A 19,628-nucleotide genomic window follows, 5' to 3' on the forward strand; every position below is an offset into this window, starting at 1 on the left:
GGATTAGAAAGCAGCAGTTTTCATCAGCAGTGCTGCTGTTCAGAAAGTAAAAGCGAGTGTGTGTGTTGTTCTCTGATACACTGGGTTTTGATTGGGTGCTCTTTGTGACAGGTTTGCCACCAAAGGGTAAGCGTAGATTCATGCTACAGATAATAATGAGACTTTTCTATATACTGCAAAAAAGACTGTGGTGGTGGATGTGCTCTTACGCCCATTCATTTTACTGCTGTGCTATGCCAAAATGCCTTTTCTTCATATATTGGATTTTGGTAAAACAATTCTCTGATTTTTTCTTAGTTGGCTCTGTATAAAGATAAGTTGAAATAATTTCATTGTATTTTTTTATGAAAGAATAAAAGCTTCATTGTTTAATATATCATTCTCACCATTGTTTAATATATCATTCTCACAGTACTGCTGTTAGAGAGAAGTGATCCCTTTTAACCCTTTTAGTTCAAATTATTATTTTTGTGTGGTATACAAGGTCTAGAGAAGACTGGAGAATGTGGTTCTGTGCTTAGAACAATTAAGAATTAGTTTTCTGCAATCTCCTCTTTTCAGTTTGATATGTCAGGAGAATTTCAAGTTTTTCTATTTTTTTTAGTCTTATTAGAGGCTCTGTTATGAGAATGAGTTATCACAGATTTTAATTTGCCTAATATAATTTTTTTTCCTGTTATATGTTCATGTGATAGCACCTGTAATAACAGCAGAAATTGGCACTTTATTAACTCATGCTCATGATAAACATGCCAAGTGAAAAAAAAAATTAGAACAAATGCTAATCAAATTTTTTGACACGCTAAAGATTTTAATGTAAGCTGGAAATGGCCTAGCAGTTATCTTTCTCATGATAAAGTTAGTAGAAGGATTGAAACACAGTAGAATGATTCTCTTGACAATATGAATATTTGTGTGAATATGAATATTATGAATATGTGGCCAACTTGAGCAATGCAGCAAGCAGAACAGGAAACATTGCACATACTTCGTCTTTTTCTAGAGAATACTTGCATATGTTCAAATTACTGTTGTCTGGATTGTATTGGAATTATCAAAGACTTGCAAGTAAGTTACCTGACAAACCTTTAGAGCTTTTTTGGGGGGAATAAACTGATTATATCATGGCATATGAAAAACAGATCTCAAATATTTTCATTGCTAACACTTGCAGGAATATTTATGTTCAAGTAGATTTAAAAATACTTGAATCTGAATTTTAGAGGTAGAATGATAGATTTCCTTAGCACTTGTTTTTAAATGAAATTGCATAAAAATGTTGCGTCTAAGTGTGGAAGAAATTCAGAAGCTTGCTGTGAAACACAGGAACAGCAACACTCCTGTGGTTAGGATTTGATTTATCAGTTCCACTGAAAAGATATCCTGAGGCTAATATCAGTATGGTGTTTTGAGTTCTGTTTATAAATTTCTTTGTTCATTTTTTTCTTCTTATCAGACTTTGGAAGACCAAGTGTGGGACCTGCTGCATGAAGCAGACAAGGCTGCAGAGGAGAACAAAGAACAGAGCCAGGTGTATGATGCTATGGCAGAGACCCTTGGGGATGCATGGGATGCCCTCATCATTATGTTAGAGAAGCGAAGGGCACTTCTGGAACTTACGGCAGTGTTCTTCGAAAATGCTCTGGAGGTTTGTATTGAAAATCAAATGACTCTCAGTTCGAAACCTCCCACATCTTTCAGGAATTCTTTCCTTTGTATTTCCTTCGTTTTATGATATCCTTTGCATTCTTAAAGGTTCAGTTGATTAAGAAAATAATAATCCATAGATGCATTCCATCCTTTTTTTCCTTTTTCTGGATAGTTGAAGATGAAATTGAACCAAAAAAATACAGACTTTCAGAAATATCTTAGTCATGACATATCCAACATTTGTATTTGACAGAAAAATGACAGTGAAAAATGGAACTGGACCTAAAAGTAAAGTATATAATTCAGTGGCTCTGGACGTTGTCCAGAATATCTTTCATTCCTTCTGATTTAAATTATTTGACACTGAAAGAGCTAAATTCTTGGATGCCTTCACTAATGCTCACTAAAGACTGACCACTGAAGATTTTACACTGAAATATGTACAGCTGTTACATTTATGCTTACAAACTAATTTTTAGTCTAACTTGCTAGTCCTTTACTCAAGATCTCCATATGCAGCCATGCACAAGGGACAATTGTGCGAGCCCAGTGACAGATTTCAGGGTGGTGGTGTTACCCCTATTTATCCATTTCTCTGTATCTCTTATCTTAACTCACAGCTACACAGGGAGCAAAAGCAGAGAGGGTTTCCACACCCTGCAGGTGTGCGCTCACCCTGCCTTCTGTTCTCCCCACATTCCTGGAGTTATGAAGGGGATCTTTGTATTACAAAAGTAGGCTGAATTCACTCCAGAAGTTGAACATTCAATAATGTGAAGTTTTCAGATCTTTATTGCAAAATATCCATGATCCATCAAAAAGCAGGACTCAGACACCAACAATTTTTTAAAAATGATTTAACAGTTCTCCCTGATAGATCTGTTTCTGCAATGGTCTAGTGTCACACATAAATTACAGAAGCAACCATTCTAGTGCAAACTGTCCTAAGAGCTCCAAGGGGAGAACTCCCCAGATGAACAACCTACTACAGTGTCCTGGCTATTTGTGTTATACAAAGAGATTACTACAGATTTAGCATAGGTATCACTATGATAAATTATATACAACCAAAAGTTAACCCAATGCAGAGTAAATCCTTAAGGGACTACTTGAATTGGCCTTATAACAGGCTTACATCACTAAAGCAATGTGCCACAGCTGGAGCAGGGCACAGATCATACCTGTTAGATATAGATGCAAAGAAGAAATGCAATATTGGTTTAAATAGGAATTGTTGAAATTTCTTTTTGAAAGCCTTTTCTTTAAAGGACAGCCTGTGATTATGTTAATCCTTTTTTGTATTGTGATAAGGAGCAAACTTAATCTCAAGAATATTCTTTAATGAAAATCAGATCTCAAATCCCAACTGTTGACACATAATGGATTTATTTTATAGCATACAGATCAAGAGGGAGAAAAATATGGAACAGCAGACAGAAAAAGCAATAAACTTACTTTTCATCTTTCTTAATTTCACTATAGGTTTCAACATCTTTGATTTCACTGAAATACAAGTGTGAACTATCTTGATTTCTTCATGCTTGCAATGAAGCAGTAGAATTGAGAAAGACCAGGCAAAGATGCAGAATTTGGGTCTAGATTTTTAATACCTTTTTATACCTTTTTAATAATCTTGGTTTAGGGTAATCATACCTGGAAATGTCCCTTTAAAGATGGAAGCCAAATAAAGAATTCCAATTTTAGTCAGGGTTTCATCAAAGCTTTTGTCAGCCAGGGTCTGGTTTGCTACTTACTACGCGATGAAATTATTCAGAAGGAATGGGAGATAGATAATGATAAAAACAACTAAACAGGTTTAACAAAAGGAAGAATGTGTTGCTAGCTGAAATTATCACCTGATTTAAATCTTTTTAAATGCATGAATAATACTGACTAGCAGTGCTTTGTGTGTTATAAGAATGTCCAACAGTCACACCTAAAGTTTTGTGACTTATCACTTAGTTCTAAACTACCTTGTCATTCTGATTGGTACTCTGAATAATTTTTCAGTATACCTTTCCATGGGTGATATCTATTCTGAGGGGTGATACCAATTTGAAATCATACTCTGCAATCCTAATGTAAGTCAGAAGATTTCAAGACAGTTACTGTATAATCTGTAATGGGACTGTCTTGGCAGTCTTTTGCTCGTGCAGTCTCAGAACTGGGTTACCAAATCTGCTCCAGATATCCCTGAAACACAGCATGTTTCAATATTTAAAATATAGAATGTCTGGAAAAATGAGCTGTAAAAAGTAAGCTAACTTCAGTCTTCATAACAGAGATAGTGCAGTCCCACTATAATCAGTTAATGTGTTTGCCATAATATTAGCTTCAATTTGCTACTCACTGCTACTGTCAGAAGATTGCTTTGAAGACCATATCTCTGTCTGACGTTTCCCTCAAATGTTTGGAACTTAATATTTTAACATGAGAGAACTTCTGGAAGGAGACCTAACTTAACAGTTTCATTCATTTAAAATGGGTCTTTACAAAAGGCTTTAAAATTCATAGATTCTTCCATAAGAATTTTCAATGGGTTTGAAGACTGTGTGGGAAAGATGATTCATAAAGTGACAAACTGTAATTACAGAGTATGGCAATTGAACATTGGGTTCCCTCAGTCAAATGAAAAGTTCAGAAAAACTGTAGAAGCACAAAGGCCGCAAAGCGTCTGTAGCTAGCAGTCACTAGAAATGCTTATCTTTTTCCGAGAATTTAAAATTCTTGTAAATTTGCCCTAAAATACATAGATTATAATGGAGTTCTATAAAAGAGAATTATGCTGTGCTTCCTTCCACCCTTTATTTTCCTAATGCAGTTTGCTGTTAAAATTGACCAAGCTGAAGATTTCTTGAGAAATGCCCAAGAGTTTGAAAATGTTGATTCTTTGAGAGAACTCCTTCTGCAACAAGAGCATCATACAAAAGGTACAGACAGTATTCCAATCCTGGCAGTCTGCATTGACATTTGTTTTTAAACCTCTTAGAACAAATATGAAAATATCCTAACTGGGAAAATATAATGGTGAAATAATTGAACTCTGCAGCAGGCCTCTTGAAAGCTTTGAAATTCCTGGATTTTGAGCTCTCTCATGGTTCCATGTTTGTTGCTGCAGAGCATGTAGTGCTAGGCTTATGTTCTGGGTTCAAGGCAGTCTAGGTTCAGTGAGCTGCTAAGAAACTAAGCTGATTTTCAGTGCTGATTGGCAAACAAGTTCTAAAACCATCTGTATGTTCTGCTGGAAAATTCATCAAAGTCAACACATACCTAAATGAACTAGCATTTTCCCATGGAAAACATTCCATGAAAAAGCTTCCAATTAGCCCTAGTACCAATCCCCTTTAGAGTTCCACAGCCTCTTGAGAGTGGCCAAGGGATAAGTTTTACCTTTGCTCCCCTGTATTCAGGGGTGAAGTTTGAGGCAAAAATGGTGAAGTGAGGATGGGAACTATGAGCTATAGCTGGCAGCCGGACACCTTTGGAATCTAGTTGCCTACATTAGTTCCCTGCATTCTGCCTCTGACTTTGAGGAGCTGGGCTGTGTTTTACTTCCCTGTCAAGTTGTTGTGTCTGTTCTAAGAGGTTGTGCAGCCACAACCCTACCACTCTGGTAACAGGGTGCCCTCTCCCCTTCCACCACAGATTTCCTGCACATATGTTTACCTAGACAAATTCTTCCCTCTTACTTCTCTTTGTTCATTCATGAGAAGCATCTTCTGCCGCATTATGGTACTCTTAATTTACAAAGATTTTATTGTATTAAAACATAGCTACCTTGAATGCCGGGTATTCCTCCAAAGAGACTGCATAGAGAATTGAATTCAGATATCTGGAATATGGGTTTTGGAGGTTCCAATTCAGTCTTCATGGGGGAAAAGTGCTACCCATGTAGCAATTTTAACTTACAATATCTGGCAATGGTTTATTGTCACTCCTGAAAAGAGGGTCTGTAACTGTAAGAATCAGCTGAAATGGTTTGCCAGAGGAAAGATGGCTTTGAGAATGATACACCTTTCCTCAGACAGAGGGACATGATTGCAATTGATTCCTCTTCATCTTTCTTAACCACATCAAATTTGGAAAACTGGTAGTGAACTATTTGATAAAAAATAGTATTTGTATTTGTTTTCTGTGAGAAAGACATGATCTGCTTACTCTGAAGTAAGGTTGCTGAAAATACGACCTTTACAAAACATTGGCTCTACCAGTATGTGGTGAATAGTTAATCACAAGTATTTCTCACCAAAAAAACCCCAAAACAAAACAGGTTTTGAAACAACTGCATTTCAAATGAGAATAAAAAAAGGTCCAAATATGTAAATGCTGCATATTTATACATTCTATACTGATTTGGATGGACTGAAGTTGAATATTTCAGATTATCTGTTACCTTCCTGGAAGGCAAGAAGTAAAATTGTCAGGCCGTCACAGTGAGCTCCTGGATGCTGAATTCTCTTGTTAGCACTTCATTGCTGGAAAGGTGGGGGCCTTCCACTTGTGCATTTTCCCTGACCGCTCCACATGAAAGGTGGAGAGCTAGGTGCTTTGCCCTGAGCTATCAGCACGTGTGCTTAGCTGGGAAGATGAATGTTCCAGCTGTTTACTGCCTGTCGTATGGCTGCTTCACTAGTAGCTCCTTCCAAACATTCCTGTCCTATATTTTTCTCCATGATTTTCTTGCTTCTTATTCTGGCTTTGACGATTCTCTTTCATCCTGAGTCCTTCCCTAAAACACTTTTTATTTCAAAGACCTGTAAATGCTGATCTTAGTCTTTGTCCACTAAATAGATTTTGCATTAGGTGTAAAAACCCTAACCCTCCCCCCTAAATCCTAATAACCCCCCCTGAATTTGACTTGTATCACAAAGGAAAAATACAGAGGCTACTGACCCACACAGAAAGCAGGGTAGAAAATTCCGCTTCAGCTTTGCTGAGTCTTGGGAAACCAGAAAAAAAGAACTTGACTTGGAGAAAACAATATCATTTCTGGATTTTGTCTCAACCACTGCATGGTTGTCTGTACACTGTTATACTATTTTTTATATATATATATGTGTATTAAAAAAAAGTGGGTATACACACATGCACACGCACACATATATATGTACCCCTTTATACTTTTATGTGTTTATACAACAGCTGTCCACACTGAAATGTCTTGGGATATAAACTTTCTAGACGTCAGTATTTATAATGTATTCAGGCAATGTATGAACATATATTACGCTTGTGTATGTTAATAGGTATATAGTTTTAAACATACTTGAGCAATGTTTAAAATATGCCACTACATTTAAAATCACTTTTTTTTTTCTATGAAATTCTATTCTTACAGAGCTCTTGGAAAAGTCACTGGCCCTCTTAAACAAAAGTCAAGAGCTAACTGAATTCATAGAAGGATTCAAATCTGAGGGGCCAAATGCAAATCCTGAACTGATTCAGGGAGCCCACAGCAGCTGCTTGAAAATTGACAATCTCCTTGAACTATTACAAGACAGGAGACGGCAACTGGACAGATTTCTTAAACATCAGCGCCAAGGACTGGAGCAGGTTCTGCACATTTGTTTGTGGCACCAACAAGAGAACCAGGTAAGGCGCATGGTATTTAGGCAAGCCACAGTAAAAAATCAAGAAACTGTTCCACAGTAGAGATGGTTACAAGAAAAGGAGATGAAATATATTTATTAGGTCAATATCCCTGCACATCTTTCATTTGATGATTCCTAACTTCTGAGTATTTGACTTTGTAACTGTAACATCCTCATAATTTATTTTAATAAACCTTAATGTTTTCAAAAGCATTTTCTATCATATGGGATCCCTCCTTTAAGTTATTAAGTTTGGTACTTCAAACAAAATTTGATTCCCTTCAAATGAGATTCCCAGCACAAACCTCTAGCTACATGAGCTAACACAGTAACTGATAATAGCAGTTATATCTGCAGCAGGCTGTTTCTGGACTAGTCAGTTGAAGAGAAGATATAACATAGTTAGCCAGCTAGTATGACTGAAAGCAGAGGAGTATTGTGTTCTTGGAGTCAAGTCAAAATTCTTTAGGGTAATGTGGTGATTGCAGGTTTTCCGCACCTATGATCTTTTTCTCTTCCTTCTTTTTTCTTCAAGCTTAGCTCCTCTCTCTTACTGAATCTCCCAAATATATCCTGTTTTTTTTGCCTTCCCTTCAGAGCCTAGGTATGTTGAAGCCCCACTGCTTTTTCTCTTCCTCTTTCTGGCGCTACTGCACCTTTTCCTTTGCACTCATCTCCCAGCATTCAAATCAGCTAGCTTTTTTCTCCTTGTCCTCCATGTTATCAGAGGAATTTCTGCAACATCAGATTCTCTCCTCTTATTTTTCATGAGAGTCACCACAAAAGCTTCGCCAACTTGTCAGTGCAAATACACAGAGAGTCTTGCTCAGCCTCTGAGTTGCTGGATATTAAGTATGCTCAGAGAAGGAGGAACCTATGCAAATTTAACTGCCAAAGTCTAATAAGACTCAAGTAGAGTTATTTTCAGTATCTTGTAAATAGGCTAATTTTTGTATAGACCACAGCAGTGCATTCCTAATTGTGATATCCCTGTAACTTTCATTCCTTGCCTCCAAAATAAAGCTCCCCATTGTGTCAGAAGAAAACATTAAAGACCCTTAACTGTAGTCTATTTTATATGCACTAGCTTTGCCTGTGAGGTTAGTTAAACTGTGAAGCACCTTATTCAGCAAGAACAACTGTTTGTAGTTTTGGATAGAGACAATATAATTGGTGAGGTACACAAGCAAACTGACAGCCTTATTCTGGAGCCCTCAGCATGAATAATTGCCAGAATCAGAGTAAGGATTACTTATTTAATGATTAGACAAAACAGATAAAAATATGCAATATGCAACTCAGCATCTAGTTATAGAATAATAGCTGACAACAAATCTACATCTTAAATGGAAATAATGAAAACAAGAACTACAAGATAGGAGACTGTAGCCATTTCTATGAAAATCATTAAATACCATCTAGTGCTTGCTTGGAGAGACATGTTTTTGATGTTTTTTTCTTTATCACCCTATAACTATCCCATAGACGAAAGATCCTCAAAAGGAAATTTTGTTTCAACTCACTGGGTGCTGTAATAACTTTACAACAGCTGCAACTTAAGTTTCAATGTCAGGCTAACTCGGTAGTTTGGAAATAAATTCTATTAAACATAAAAAAAGATCCTTTTTCCATATCCTTTCTCAAGTTAAAAAGCATTAGATATTACTGTAATTACCTGATCATCCCAATGTTATCCAGTAGTATACAAATAGGGAGGAGCATTCAAAACAGAAACATTTCTGAAATATCTTGCTGCTTAAGAGTAAATAAGAGATAAATAAGTTTGTTTTTTTGGGTTTTTGTTTTGGTTTGGTTTGGTTTTTTTGGAGCCAACCACTCTTTCGAAAAATGTCGCAAAGCCTGAGGTGCTAAATGCTTTGGTAAATTTTACCAAAGATGTCCATTTGCCCTCATCATGTAATGGACAAATATTTGAGAGTAACCAGATGGAATTTATCCTAATTTAGGCATAGTGGAAAACGCTCACTGTGTAGTGAGTTTTATGCATGTATGTTTCCATCTGAGGGAGGTGCTCACATCACAGTGTGTCAGCATAGAAACTCGTATCTACTGACAGCTTTCCTGATAATCCGGGGAGAGGGGCCAGTATTTAACTTACCTGCCTGTAGTTTGAGGCTGGTGAACACCATGTGGGACAATTTAAACAGTTCATCATGCTTAGCAGAATAGAGTTTTCTGCATCTGCGTAAGAATCAAATCTGGTATTGTGTATGGTTATTAGATTTATGCACAATTAATACATTTATATACATCACATGCAAATAATATATTCACATGTAAATACATACATGGAAAATTAACTTTTGGAGACTTTATATAAAATCTGTCTCTTTAGCCTTTAAGATACTTTTAAGTAATGACAGAAATTCTATTTGTAAAGCTTCTCAGCAGATCCAGTCTCTGTATGTGCACTGAACTGCCATTTATGTCAAATGGAGTGCTACATATATACAGAGAACAGTCTAGTGAACTCTTATTGACATTAATGGAACTTCAGGGGATATAGATAAAGCAGAATACTGGAGATGAGCTGTGCTATTCAGATCCAAGAGTGGATTTTGGTCTTTATACTGCTTCTGTTTTTCTAGGTTTAAATATACAGCACAAAAGTCTGTGTAATCTCTTTTTTAAAAGAGAAGTCAAGCAGCTCTAAAGATCACAAAGATCCTGGTTCTGAAGAGCTAAAAATGTAGCGCCTGCCTTTGACCTTTAATTGGAATGTGATGGTCTGATAAGCATGATTGTAACATATTTTTCTTTATCAGTGTTTTCAAAATGTGAAAGTGTACTTATTTTACATTTAAAGAAGGGCAGCTGACTTTCCTTTTTGGAAGTTTCAACATCTTATTTTCTGATGAAATCTCTTTCATTAATGAAAATAGAGGCAGATTGGGCTATTTTGTGCATAATTATCTTTGGAAGAAGATTTATGAATTTTCTCGATCCAGTTTTTCCCAATTGAAGTATGAGACAAACAGATAATTAAATTTGAAGTATTCGTGGTCCTTGGTAAAAGGTAGCATCAGGGGCAGAGATAAGAGCTGAGGAAAACTCAGGGGATAGGTGAGTACGCCCACAACAGCTTTCTAGACAAATCACAGAATCACAATGGTGACAACCATCGAATGGTTGAGGTTGGAAGGGACCTTTAGAGATCATCTAGTCCAGCCCCCTGTTCAAGCAGGGTCAGCTAGAGCAGGCTGCCCAGGACTGTGTCCAGACAGCTTTTGAATATCCTCAGGGATGGAGACTCCACAACCTCTCTGGGCAACCTGTTCCAGTGCTCAGTCACCCTCACAGTAAAGAGGTTTCTCCTTCAATTCAGGCAGAACTTCCTGTGTTTCAGTTTGTGCCCGTTGCTGCTCGTCCTGTCACTCAAAAGAATCTGACTCAGTCGTCTTTACACCCTCCTTTAGATATTTATACACACTGATAAGATCCCCCCTGAGCCTTCTCTTCTAGAGACTAAACAGTGCCAACTCAGCCTTTTCTTGTATGAAAAGATGCTCCAGTCCCTTAATCATCTTAGTGGCCCTTCACTGAACTTGCTCCAGTAGTTCCATCTCTCTCTTGTACTGGGGAGCCCAGAACTGGACGCAGCACTCCCGGTGTGGCTTCACTAGGGCTGAGTAGAGGGCAAAGATCAGTTCCCTCAACCTGCTGGCAATGCTCTTTGTAATGCAGCCCAGGATACCATTAGCCTTCTTGGCCACAAGGGCACACTGCTGGCCCATGATCAACTTGTTATCCACCAGGACCCCCAGGTCCTTCTTGCAGAGCTGCTTTCCAGCAGGTCAGCCCCGGCCTGTTCTGGTGCATGGGGTTATTCCTCCCCAGGTGCAGGACCCTGCACTTGCTTTTGTTGAACTTCATGAGGTTCGTCTCTGTCCATTTCTCCAGCCTGTTGAGGTCCCTCTGAATGGCAGTGCAGCCCTCTGGTGTATCAGCCATTCCTCCCAGTTTTGTATCAACAGCAAACATGCTGAGGGTGCACTCTGTCCCTTCATCCAGGCCATTGATAAATGAGTTGAACCCAGTATTGACTGCTGGGGTACACCAGTAGTTACTGGCCTCCAACTAGACCTTGCGCCACTGGTCACAACCCTCTGAGCTATGCCATTCAGACAGTTTTCAATCCAGCTCTGTGCATCTATCCCATACTTCATGAGCTTGCTATGAGGATATTATGAAAGACAGTGTCAAAAGCCTCACTGAAATCAAGGTAGACAACACTCCTCCTTTCCCCTTATCTCCCCAGCCAGTCATTCCATCATAGGAGGCTATCAGGTTGGTTAAGTGTGACTTCCCCTGGGTGAATCCATGCTGAATAAATGGGAAACAAACTATCTTGTTTTAAAGGAAGAAGTTTACATCACATAAATTTTCTAAGAAGGAGTCAGAGCTTCCTTTTTCTTTTAGTTTTAATTAAAAGGCAGTTTAACTGGCATAAAAAGCCTACTATTTTAGCTCAGTGAATTAAAGACTGTCATTGCATTTTACCCAAATAAATGCAAGGTATTCTTCTTCCCTTGTAATCTTTACACAGTAAATAGATGGGGTTATGATCTTACTTGTCTGAAAGGTATTCTGTCAGTTAGGCTACAGGAAGGTTCTATTTTTGCTTGTTTGAAACCAGATTTCTGTTACGAAAAATGGACCTGAACCTTTATAGGTTACTTCGTCATAAAATTTCACAATGTTTTTGCAAAGTTCAGTTCAAAATTTAAATTATTCCTATTAGCTAATATTCTAATTAAATTCTGCATTTGGGAATATTGTCTAAACAGAAATCCTTTGTTTTAAAAAAAAAAGAAAGAAATCATGCAATGCTGCTGCCTACATAGTCAAGAAACTTTACAGATGAAAAGGACTGTTATAGTATATTGCAGCTTGATTTGCTTTTGATGGCTATACATCACATTTAATGGTGTGGGTTTTTTTTTATTTCCACAGTCTTTTATAGTCCTTCACAAACATGCTTAAAACAAGCCACTAATAGCTACTCTGGGACACTGCAGTGTCCTTTCCCATAAAAAGTACTTTATTATTGCTTTTCTGTATAAGATTGTGCTTGATCATAGAAAAGTCACTAAAGCCCAGATTTTAAATTGAAGTGCTGCATTTTTCTTTAAGAATGTGTTTGGTCTCGTTCTGCTCTAACTAGTTATTTATAAAATTAGGATGCTTCACTAGCAATATTGTGAAGATAAATGCATTGAGGATTAGGGAAGCATTTAGGTAGTGTGGTTATGAAAAGAGGGACTTATAAATCTCCCTTGAAAGAACCAAGATCGATCTGTATTATTATGACAATTTGTGCACATACTGATGATAAAAATATTGTTTGAGACTTAAGATAGTAACTAAATCATCAGCCACTCAAATACAGTGGTGACAGAAGCAATATGAAAAAATAGATATTGTTGGCTATGGAAAATCACATGTTGCTGGAGAAACCTACACAGTAGACAGTGGAAGAGAAAACCTGTCTGGTATTTAACAAAAGTCAGCTTATTGTGAATGCACTGGAAAAACTATTTGAGAATAGCTCATTCATATGAAAATGCAACTCCTGCAGTTTAGCATAGACATGTCAAAAGATATATTGCAGACTACTGAAGTTCGAACTACCTGAAGTGAGGTCAGTTTTAATTTATGGCATGTGTTGTATGTGTGTTTTAATGTATACAGGAAGAATGGGAGTGAAAAACAGTTTTTCCTAGTCTGAAATATTTCTTGAAAGAAAAGTGTATTTCTTTTTAATTTCTATTCTCTGCTGTATTTGCTCTTTCTCTCTGTTCTCACAGTAGTATTGGATTGTTCAAGAACTTCAGTACATCCTAGGAGAACATACTTATGTATAAGCTTTGAATTAGAGTTTGCAAGAATTCCCCTCTCACTGAAAATATCCCAAGCCATATGAGCCAAGCTACACTGTTGGGTTTTTTGCCCCAGTTTTTTTTTGAAAACTTTCTTCTTCCAAGTTGACAGTGGGAAATGTAGGAAGTCAATGGAGAACTATAAACATTGAAATCACTCAGACCGTAATCAGTACAAAATGAGCTGTTTAGCAACCTGAGTAAAATGTTGCAGAACCTTTGATTTCTGACTATGGGTTATTCATAGCAGACAGAGCAGTTAGTAATCTATGGTAAATGAATGATAAAGTCTAATTTTTGAAGAATGGGAATGATTTTAGATTTCAACCAATCAAGGATAACCACCATCTTTTTCAGAATAAATATGTTTACCTTCTCTCTTTTCCTGTCCCTCTACCCAAATCACTGAAAGTAAGGTTCTGTGGATTTCTTAAAAAGCAGCCAAATATTCCCAGCTGTCACACGAGCTAAACTGGAACCACTGAAAACACTCACTGGTATTAGCAGTAGTGAAAGCTAACTGATTAAACTCATTGTAATGGAAAGAGACATTGCCAAGTGGTAAAGGGGTGAGTATTTTACTGTAATAGGATTCAAGAATGACTGTTTTTCCTCTCTCTCTCTCCCTAGCACTACAGAAATACTGGTTTGTTTTGATAAACAGACGGTACTTCAGGTGACAGAGAGAACTGCCTTAATTTACAGAGAAAGTCTTTCCCTTTTAGCACAGCGTTGTCCCTTCCATACATTTGTAATTTGATGGGCACATAGCAAATGTTCTGTGGAAACATACTTCCAGGAAAAATGCTTTCATTAGGAAGTACATATCTGAAGGATATGGTCAAGAAATGGAGGGTTGGTAGTCCACATAATGGTCTGATCCCTATCTGAAAATACTGAATTTGTAAGTGTTCCTTGCACTCAAAAATTCCACCAGGCTTCAACCTATACCTCTGTTATGGTCAATCTTTTCTTTGAAAGACTTTTTGCACAAATGGGAGACTTAAATGTTCTAGCCTTATTAATTGGAGGAGTTAAATGGTCTTTGCCATATCATATCCTATGACCATATCTATCTACCTGGTAGTAGAGAGTGAGTGGTATTCAACCTGGTGTGAGTCCGCCCTTCCCTAGAAATGGAAATACCATCTACTTTTCCAACCTAGAATGGGCTGTAAAACAATAGACTGTATTTCAAGCTGCCTTGAGTTTGTTGTTCAGTAGTTTAATTGATTAATTTTTTTTATGTGAAGGACATGCAAAACTCCTTTTGTATTTGTGTGCTTGTTTCTCCAATAAATGTATGATATTTGGAAAAATTAGTTCCCATGTGTGTAAATAAAAACAAAGAATAAACTGGAGGTATTTACAAAGCGGTTTTGAGACTTGGACTTCAAATTAAAATTTAGTTAGATAGTTAATCTCTTTGCTTTCCTAGCTCTGTTGAAGTTTTTAGATAATTTGCCCAAATTTTTAGTTTGGACATAGTGGAAACATTTTCAGTTACAAAGGTTCTTTCATTTTCATAATTATTTAAATACATTAGAAATAGCTTCTACATAAGCAGATCTAATAAAATCAAGAGTGTGCTTTTTAAATCTGTAGTACCTGTGGTACAGAGTAATTCTGAGTATGCCATACTTGATTACCATGTGGTGGTGATTTTCAAGACTTTGAAAAGATTTGAGAAAGTGTCTTTGATACTAATAACGTTCTGAGTACTATTTTAAAATGCAAAGCTTCACTCAGGTATTTTTGCCATGTGTTGTTTACAAAGAAAGTGCGGGGTATCTACCGTGAATCAAGCAGAAATAAATGCAATTCATTCTGTGCAATTCACAAGATATATTAACTACTGCGTATATTTGCTACATATACTTGCTGAAGTAAATCTACTAAGATGTAACTGTTTTTTTTTTTTAAGCTACTAACGATTATTTCACATAATAGTATTTCAGTAACTTCACTGAGTTATTCAGGCCAGAGATGGAGAGGTCCTATTTAGTCTTTGTTTCTGTATCCTTGTAAAATTCTTGGATTTATAGTCTTCTACTGTACACACAGGCATATTTTTATATTGATGTGATTCTAGGGAGAATATGCAATATCATTATCATGTTAGAAAACATACATTTCTTCTGTTTGCCAAGTTCTAACTTGATTTTTCTTTTACTGTAATCAAAACAACTGTATTAATTTAGAATATGATCACACTATGAATACCTTTGTCTTCTTTCGTTACATATATTCCAATATATGTTTATTTGGACCATGATTCTTTCATTCTGCATTTCTTAATATTTAAATAATGCAAACACAAACATTTGAATAAAGGAATGAAAAAGGAATGAAAAGTCACAGGAATGAAAATTAGGGCTTCCTTTGTAGTTGAAACGGTTTTGTACATATTTTAGAGACTGGACAGTCATTTTTGATGTTTTGCACTAATGACTGAATTTATTTTTGTTGTTTATCTAGGTAACATCTTGGTACAAGAGCAGCATCAGAGATTATTTTCACAGGCAAAACCTAGGCTCATCTTTATTGGAAAATGCAGAGCTAATTCAAGAGCACAATGAAATGGAAGTCAAAGTGAAAGTAAGAAATATGATAATTGGTTGGTGAAGCAACTGTAAAACTGAATAGCAAAACACAAACTCATGCATATAATATACACGTATATGAGTAGATGTGTGATACATGTACATATGATAAATGTGCATATGATATATAGCATATGCTTAAGTGAGAAGTTTTTTTATTGTTCCTGCCTTAACACACACACACGCACACACACACACACACTTTGCGATGTTTTTCTCATTTAAAACTTTTATAATTATTGATAAGGCAATAGAAGAGTAATCTTTTCTGTTGTGTAGTTGTTTTTTCAGTTTGCTGATCAGCTTTCCAGCCTGGTGGTTTAGATACAAAATGGTGTTGTAAACACTAAAGAAAAGCAATTTGACCATTTAATATTGATAAAGAGAAAAATAGGTGGCCAACCACTAGTACCATAATTTATTGTCACTCAAATGTGTGCCTTGTTGGAACTGATGTTTGTCCGTCTATTTCTTGGGAATAAAAACAATAGAAAATATTGATTTCATCATGAATTTCAGCGTGTTAGAGAATAAATCTGTAACTGTGATGCAAAAAACCAAGGTGGGATTAAAGATTATGTTGATATCAAAAAAGAGTATTTATATGACATAAAATGCATACCTCATAGACTTTTTCTTTCGGTACTCAACTGTGCCATCATCAGGTAAGAACTGCTGCTGGGTGAGGATCATTCCTCGTTGTGTCATTTTTAAACAACTGTATTTGGATAACGTGGGTGACCAAGTAGGCCTGTTTTCATCCAAAAACCATTTCTATAAAACAAATGCCTTTTTAAAGGTTACTGCGTTGATAGGAACTAACAGCTCTGTGATTTTTCAGATATATTTCCTTATAAGTTTTATAGTTAAATGTCATCTATCTGCCTGTTTGCATAATTTGCTTCAGGATTGTAATGTAAACAGAATGAAATTATATTTCTAATGCTTCTCCAAGCAGCTTGTCAGAAAACACATTTCCTTCATGAAGGAAGGATTGGGTCTAAACAGCCAAATTTTGCTGCAGACACAGCTGCTGCACAGACATTTGAGATGATATTCTACGTGTATTAAGGAAAACAATATGTATTTTCATTTTGTACAGTAATCAATCCTTTTCATGGCTGGGCCTCCAAAAACTATCCCACAATGATAACTCTTATTATTACAGTTTTATCTAATAATTTCTCCCCCATACACTAGGTAATAGGTTCTTTGTATCAACTTACCGAGTTGTGCTTTTTTTTCTTAAGGTCATTTAAAAGTGTTCAGTGTTAGAAATTTTTCTTACACATCCATGTGAACTTTGAGAGTACATCTTACCTTTAGCCATCTGTGTGTTTTTGTTTTTTTTTTTTAATTAGTAGGATTGTCTAGCAGAGGGAAGTGAAGTTTATGAAGTGAATCTTACTGAAAGTGTTGGTTATGCTTATGTGCAAAAAAGAGGCCAGGTTGAACTGTGTACTGCAAATATATTTCAGAAAGCTGAATTACAGGGCTTTGTACATTAGTTTTCATAGCACCAACCCACAGATGTTAAGACCAGAAGGAAGGAGAAGTCTGGCATCTTGATTTTAAAGTTCAAATAAGGTATGTTATTCCAGTAAATATTTGTTAGATGGCAGAGATTAATCTTAGATTCATCACTAAACAAAGCAGCGTTTTACGTGTGTTTGGAATACACTGAAATTCAAGCCAATCTAGAAATGAACTTGGCATCTGTGCTCACAGACTAAGCAAATCCATGCTGTATCTGAACATGAAATTGCCTAAGCCTTTGACGACTCATGGGCCTTCAGCCTCTGATCTCTGATCTGTTTTGACTCATATAACGTATTTCTGAACTGCTGTACTGTTGTCTGAAGTATTCTTTCTGTGTTTGAGAAGCTGTTGACTCATTCCAAAAGAAGAAGAAAAAAGTTCTGGGAAGGCCAGTGAACAACTAGGTAAAATATTCCAAAAATAATTTCATTAGTCCTGGAAATGGAAATATTATTTCCTTTCTATTCTCACACATGGGTTCACAAAATTGCCTTAAGCCTCTTTGCCCATAACAATACTTATTTCAGTTGGTCATCCAACATGATGTTACTGTCCAGGGTGACTACCTTCTAGGGCACAATCTTTCATCCTAGTAATGTCACAGAATTCCTGATAAGTGTGAAGTTACAGGTGGCTGTTTTATTCAAATGAGCCCATATAATGAAAAGGTCACTGTGACTGACCTTTCCTAATTATTATGTAGCACTCAGCATTATCTTCTGGTTTTTTTAATTCTTGTTGTATGAGATCCTTCTGTAAGGACCACCTTGTTCCCTGAACTCAAGAGTTATTATATGCCATGACAAAAAAAACATAATATGTGACAAAATTTTAAAACACCCATAAAAAAATATTGCAAGGTTCACATTGTTTAGAGGGATTCCTAGCTGTACCTGGAAAGCTAAAAAAAAATACTATACACAGCTATGGTACCATTCCATATCCTCTAATTTTAAGCAGCATATATTATTTGGAAAGTCTTAGGGTAGAAATTACATTCATATGTCTTTAATGTTTTATCCAGATGAAAGCAGATAGCAATTTTTGCTGCATATAAATTGGAAGCAATCTCATTAGCAATAGGAAAAATGTATTTTTCTGGTAACACTAAAGCTACAGTTGGAATTGTCTCCCCTACAGAAACTCCTTTAGTGTCTCAACTTACGTTCTAATTGAAAAAAGAAAAAGAAAAAAAGAAAAAGAAAAAGTGAATGTTCTACTTTAATTTCAGAGTGAAATCTAGTTTTCAGAAGTCTTCAGAATTTGGTGTATGACCTGTCTGTTTTAGCAGTTCTGATGAGAGAATATGGAAAGAGTTGAGAAGAAATTTCAATTCATGTTCAGGAATAACCCTCAGGAGGACCTTACATGCTACTTGGATAATTATATGCTTTCTGTAGCTTGGTGATTGCTTGGAGCATAGCTGATGTCTGTTGTCATTTATATCTAGTTCCCTGATGCCAAAACTGTGGATGCCTCCTAAAAACAACTAGTAGTTTTGAAGTATTTTATTTACTTTGCTGGAATTATTAAAGTAGATTTTTGTTAGCATCTTTCCCATAGTGTCTGGCCATGAACAGTTTCTAATGGTATTCTGTCAGAAGGAAGGAGGGCCTTCATAAACAAGTCTTATCCCACTTTGGGATTTCTGTATTTTGACCTACAATGGTGTAGATGCATCTTTTCAAGGAATGTTGCATATGTATACCGTAACTTTGAGGGTATGTGAAAAGTTACTGTGTACTAAGACATGCTGAACAAGCACAACTTCTCATAGCGAGGAAGATAGTGGAAAGTTCTGGTATTTTGAACAGTCTCACACAAAGATCTGTACGTGTATTTACTTCCATGTTTTGTTGCATTAAGACCAACATGACAAATGATTTGCTTAAATTGTTCAGAGGCTAGCCTAATACATATTTGCAGGGCTAGCCCCCTTATTTATGTGACTGGGCTGACAAAAGATAGAAGAATGGCTTATTACATTCTCCAGCTGATATCATGACTTGAATGTCAGCTTGCTGAGCTTTAATGTGCAATGATCTGACAGAGGTGAAACAACTTAGAACATTAACACTCTTTTGTACAAGAATTAAGGTCAAAGATAAAACCAATAATTCATACATGGAAATCCAAGTTTAAATTGGAAAAAAACCTTACCCACACGTAAGGTTTAAAAATAAAGAGAGGAGAGACAGATTCAAAGGAGAGTGATTCTGTTGCTTTCTGAGCTCGTGTTTAGGAAATGGTGTTTCAGTGGAGCTATCTGCTAGCACTGATGAACTGCTTTCTGTCACGTTTCTGTGTGTATTTGAATTGCTTGGCACAATAAAAAGAACTACTAG

General features: G+C 36.4%; 1 protein-coding gene across 1 annotated transcript in view; it reads left to right on the forward strand.

Moving 5' to 3' along the window:
• The window catches only part of CCDC141 (coiled-coil domain containing 141), a 100,869-nt gene that overhangs the window by 15,423 nt on the left and 65,818 nt on the right, over positions 1-19,628 (forward strand). Inside the window, exons 3-6 of the mRNA XM_013960810.2 lie at positions 1,457-1,648; positions 4,472-4,580; positions 6,989-7,242; positions 15,620-15,739. Of these exons, the coding sequence (XP_013816264.2) occupies positions 1,457-1,648; positions 4,472-4,580; positions 6,989-7,242; positions 15,620-15,739 (675 nt within the window). The remainder of the gene's footprint in view (positions 1-1,456; positions 1,649-4,471; positions 4,581-6,988; positions 7,243-15,619; positions 15,740-19,628) is intronic.

This window comes from Apteryx mantelli, chromosome 6 (genome assembly GCF_036417845.1).
Source record: "Apteryx mantelli isolate bAptMan1 chromosome 6, bAptMan1.hap1, whole genome shotgun sequence".
NCBI lineage: Eukaryota > Metazoa > Chordata > Aves > Apterygiformes > Apterygidae > Apteryx > Apteryx mantelli.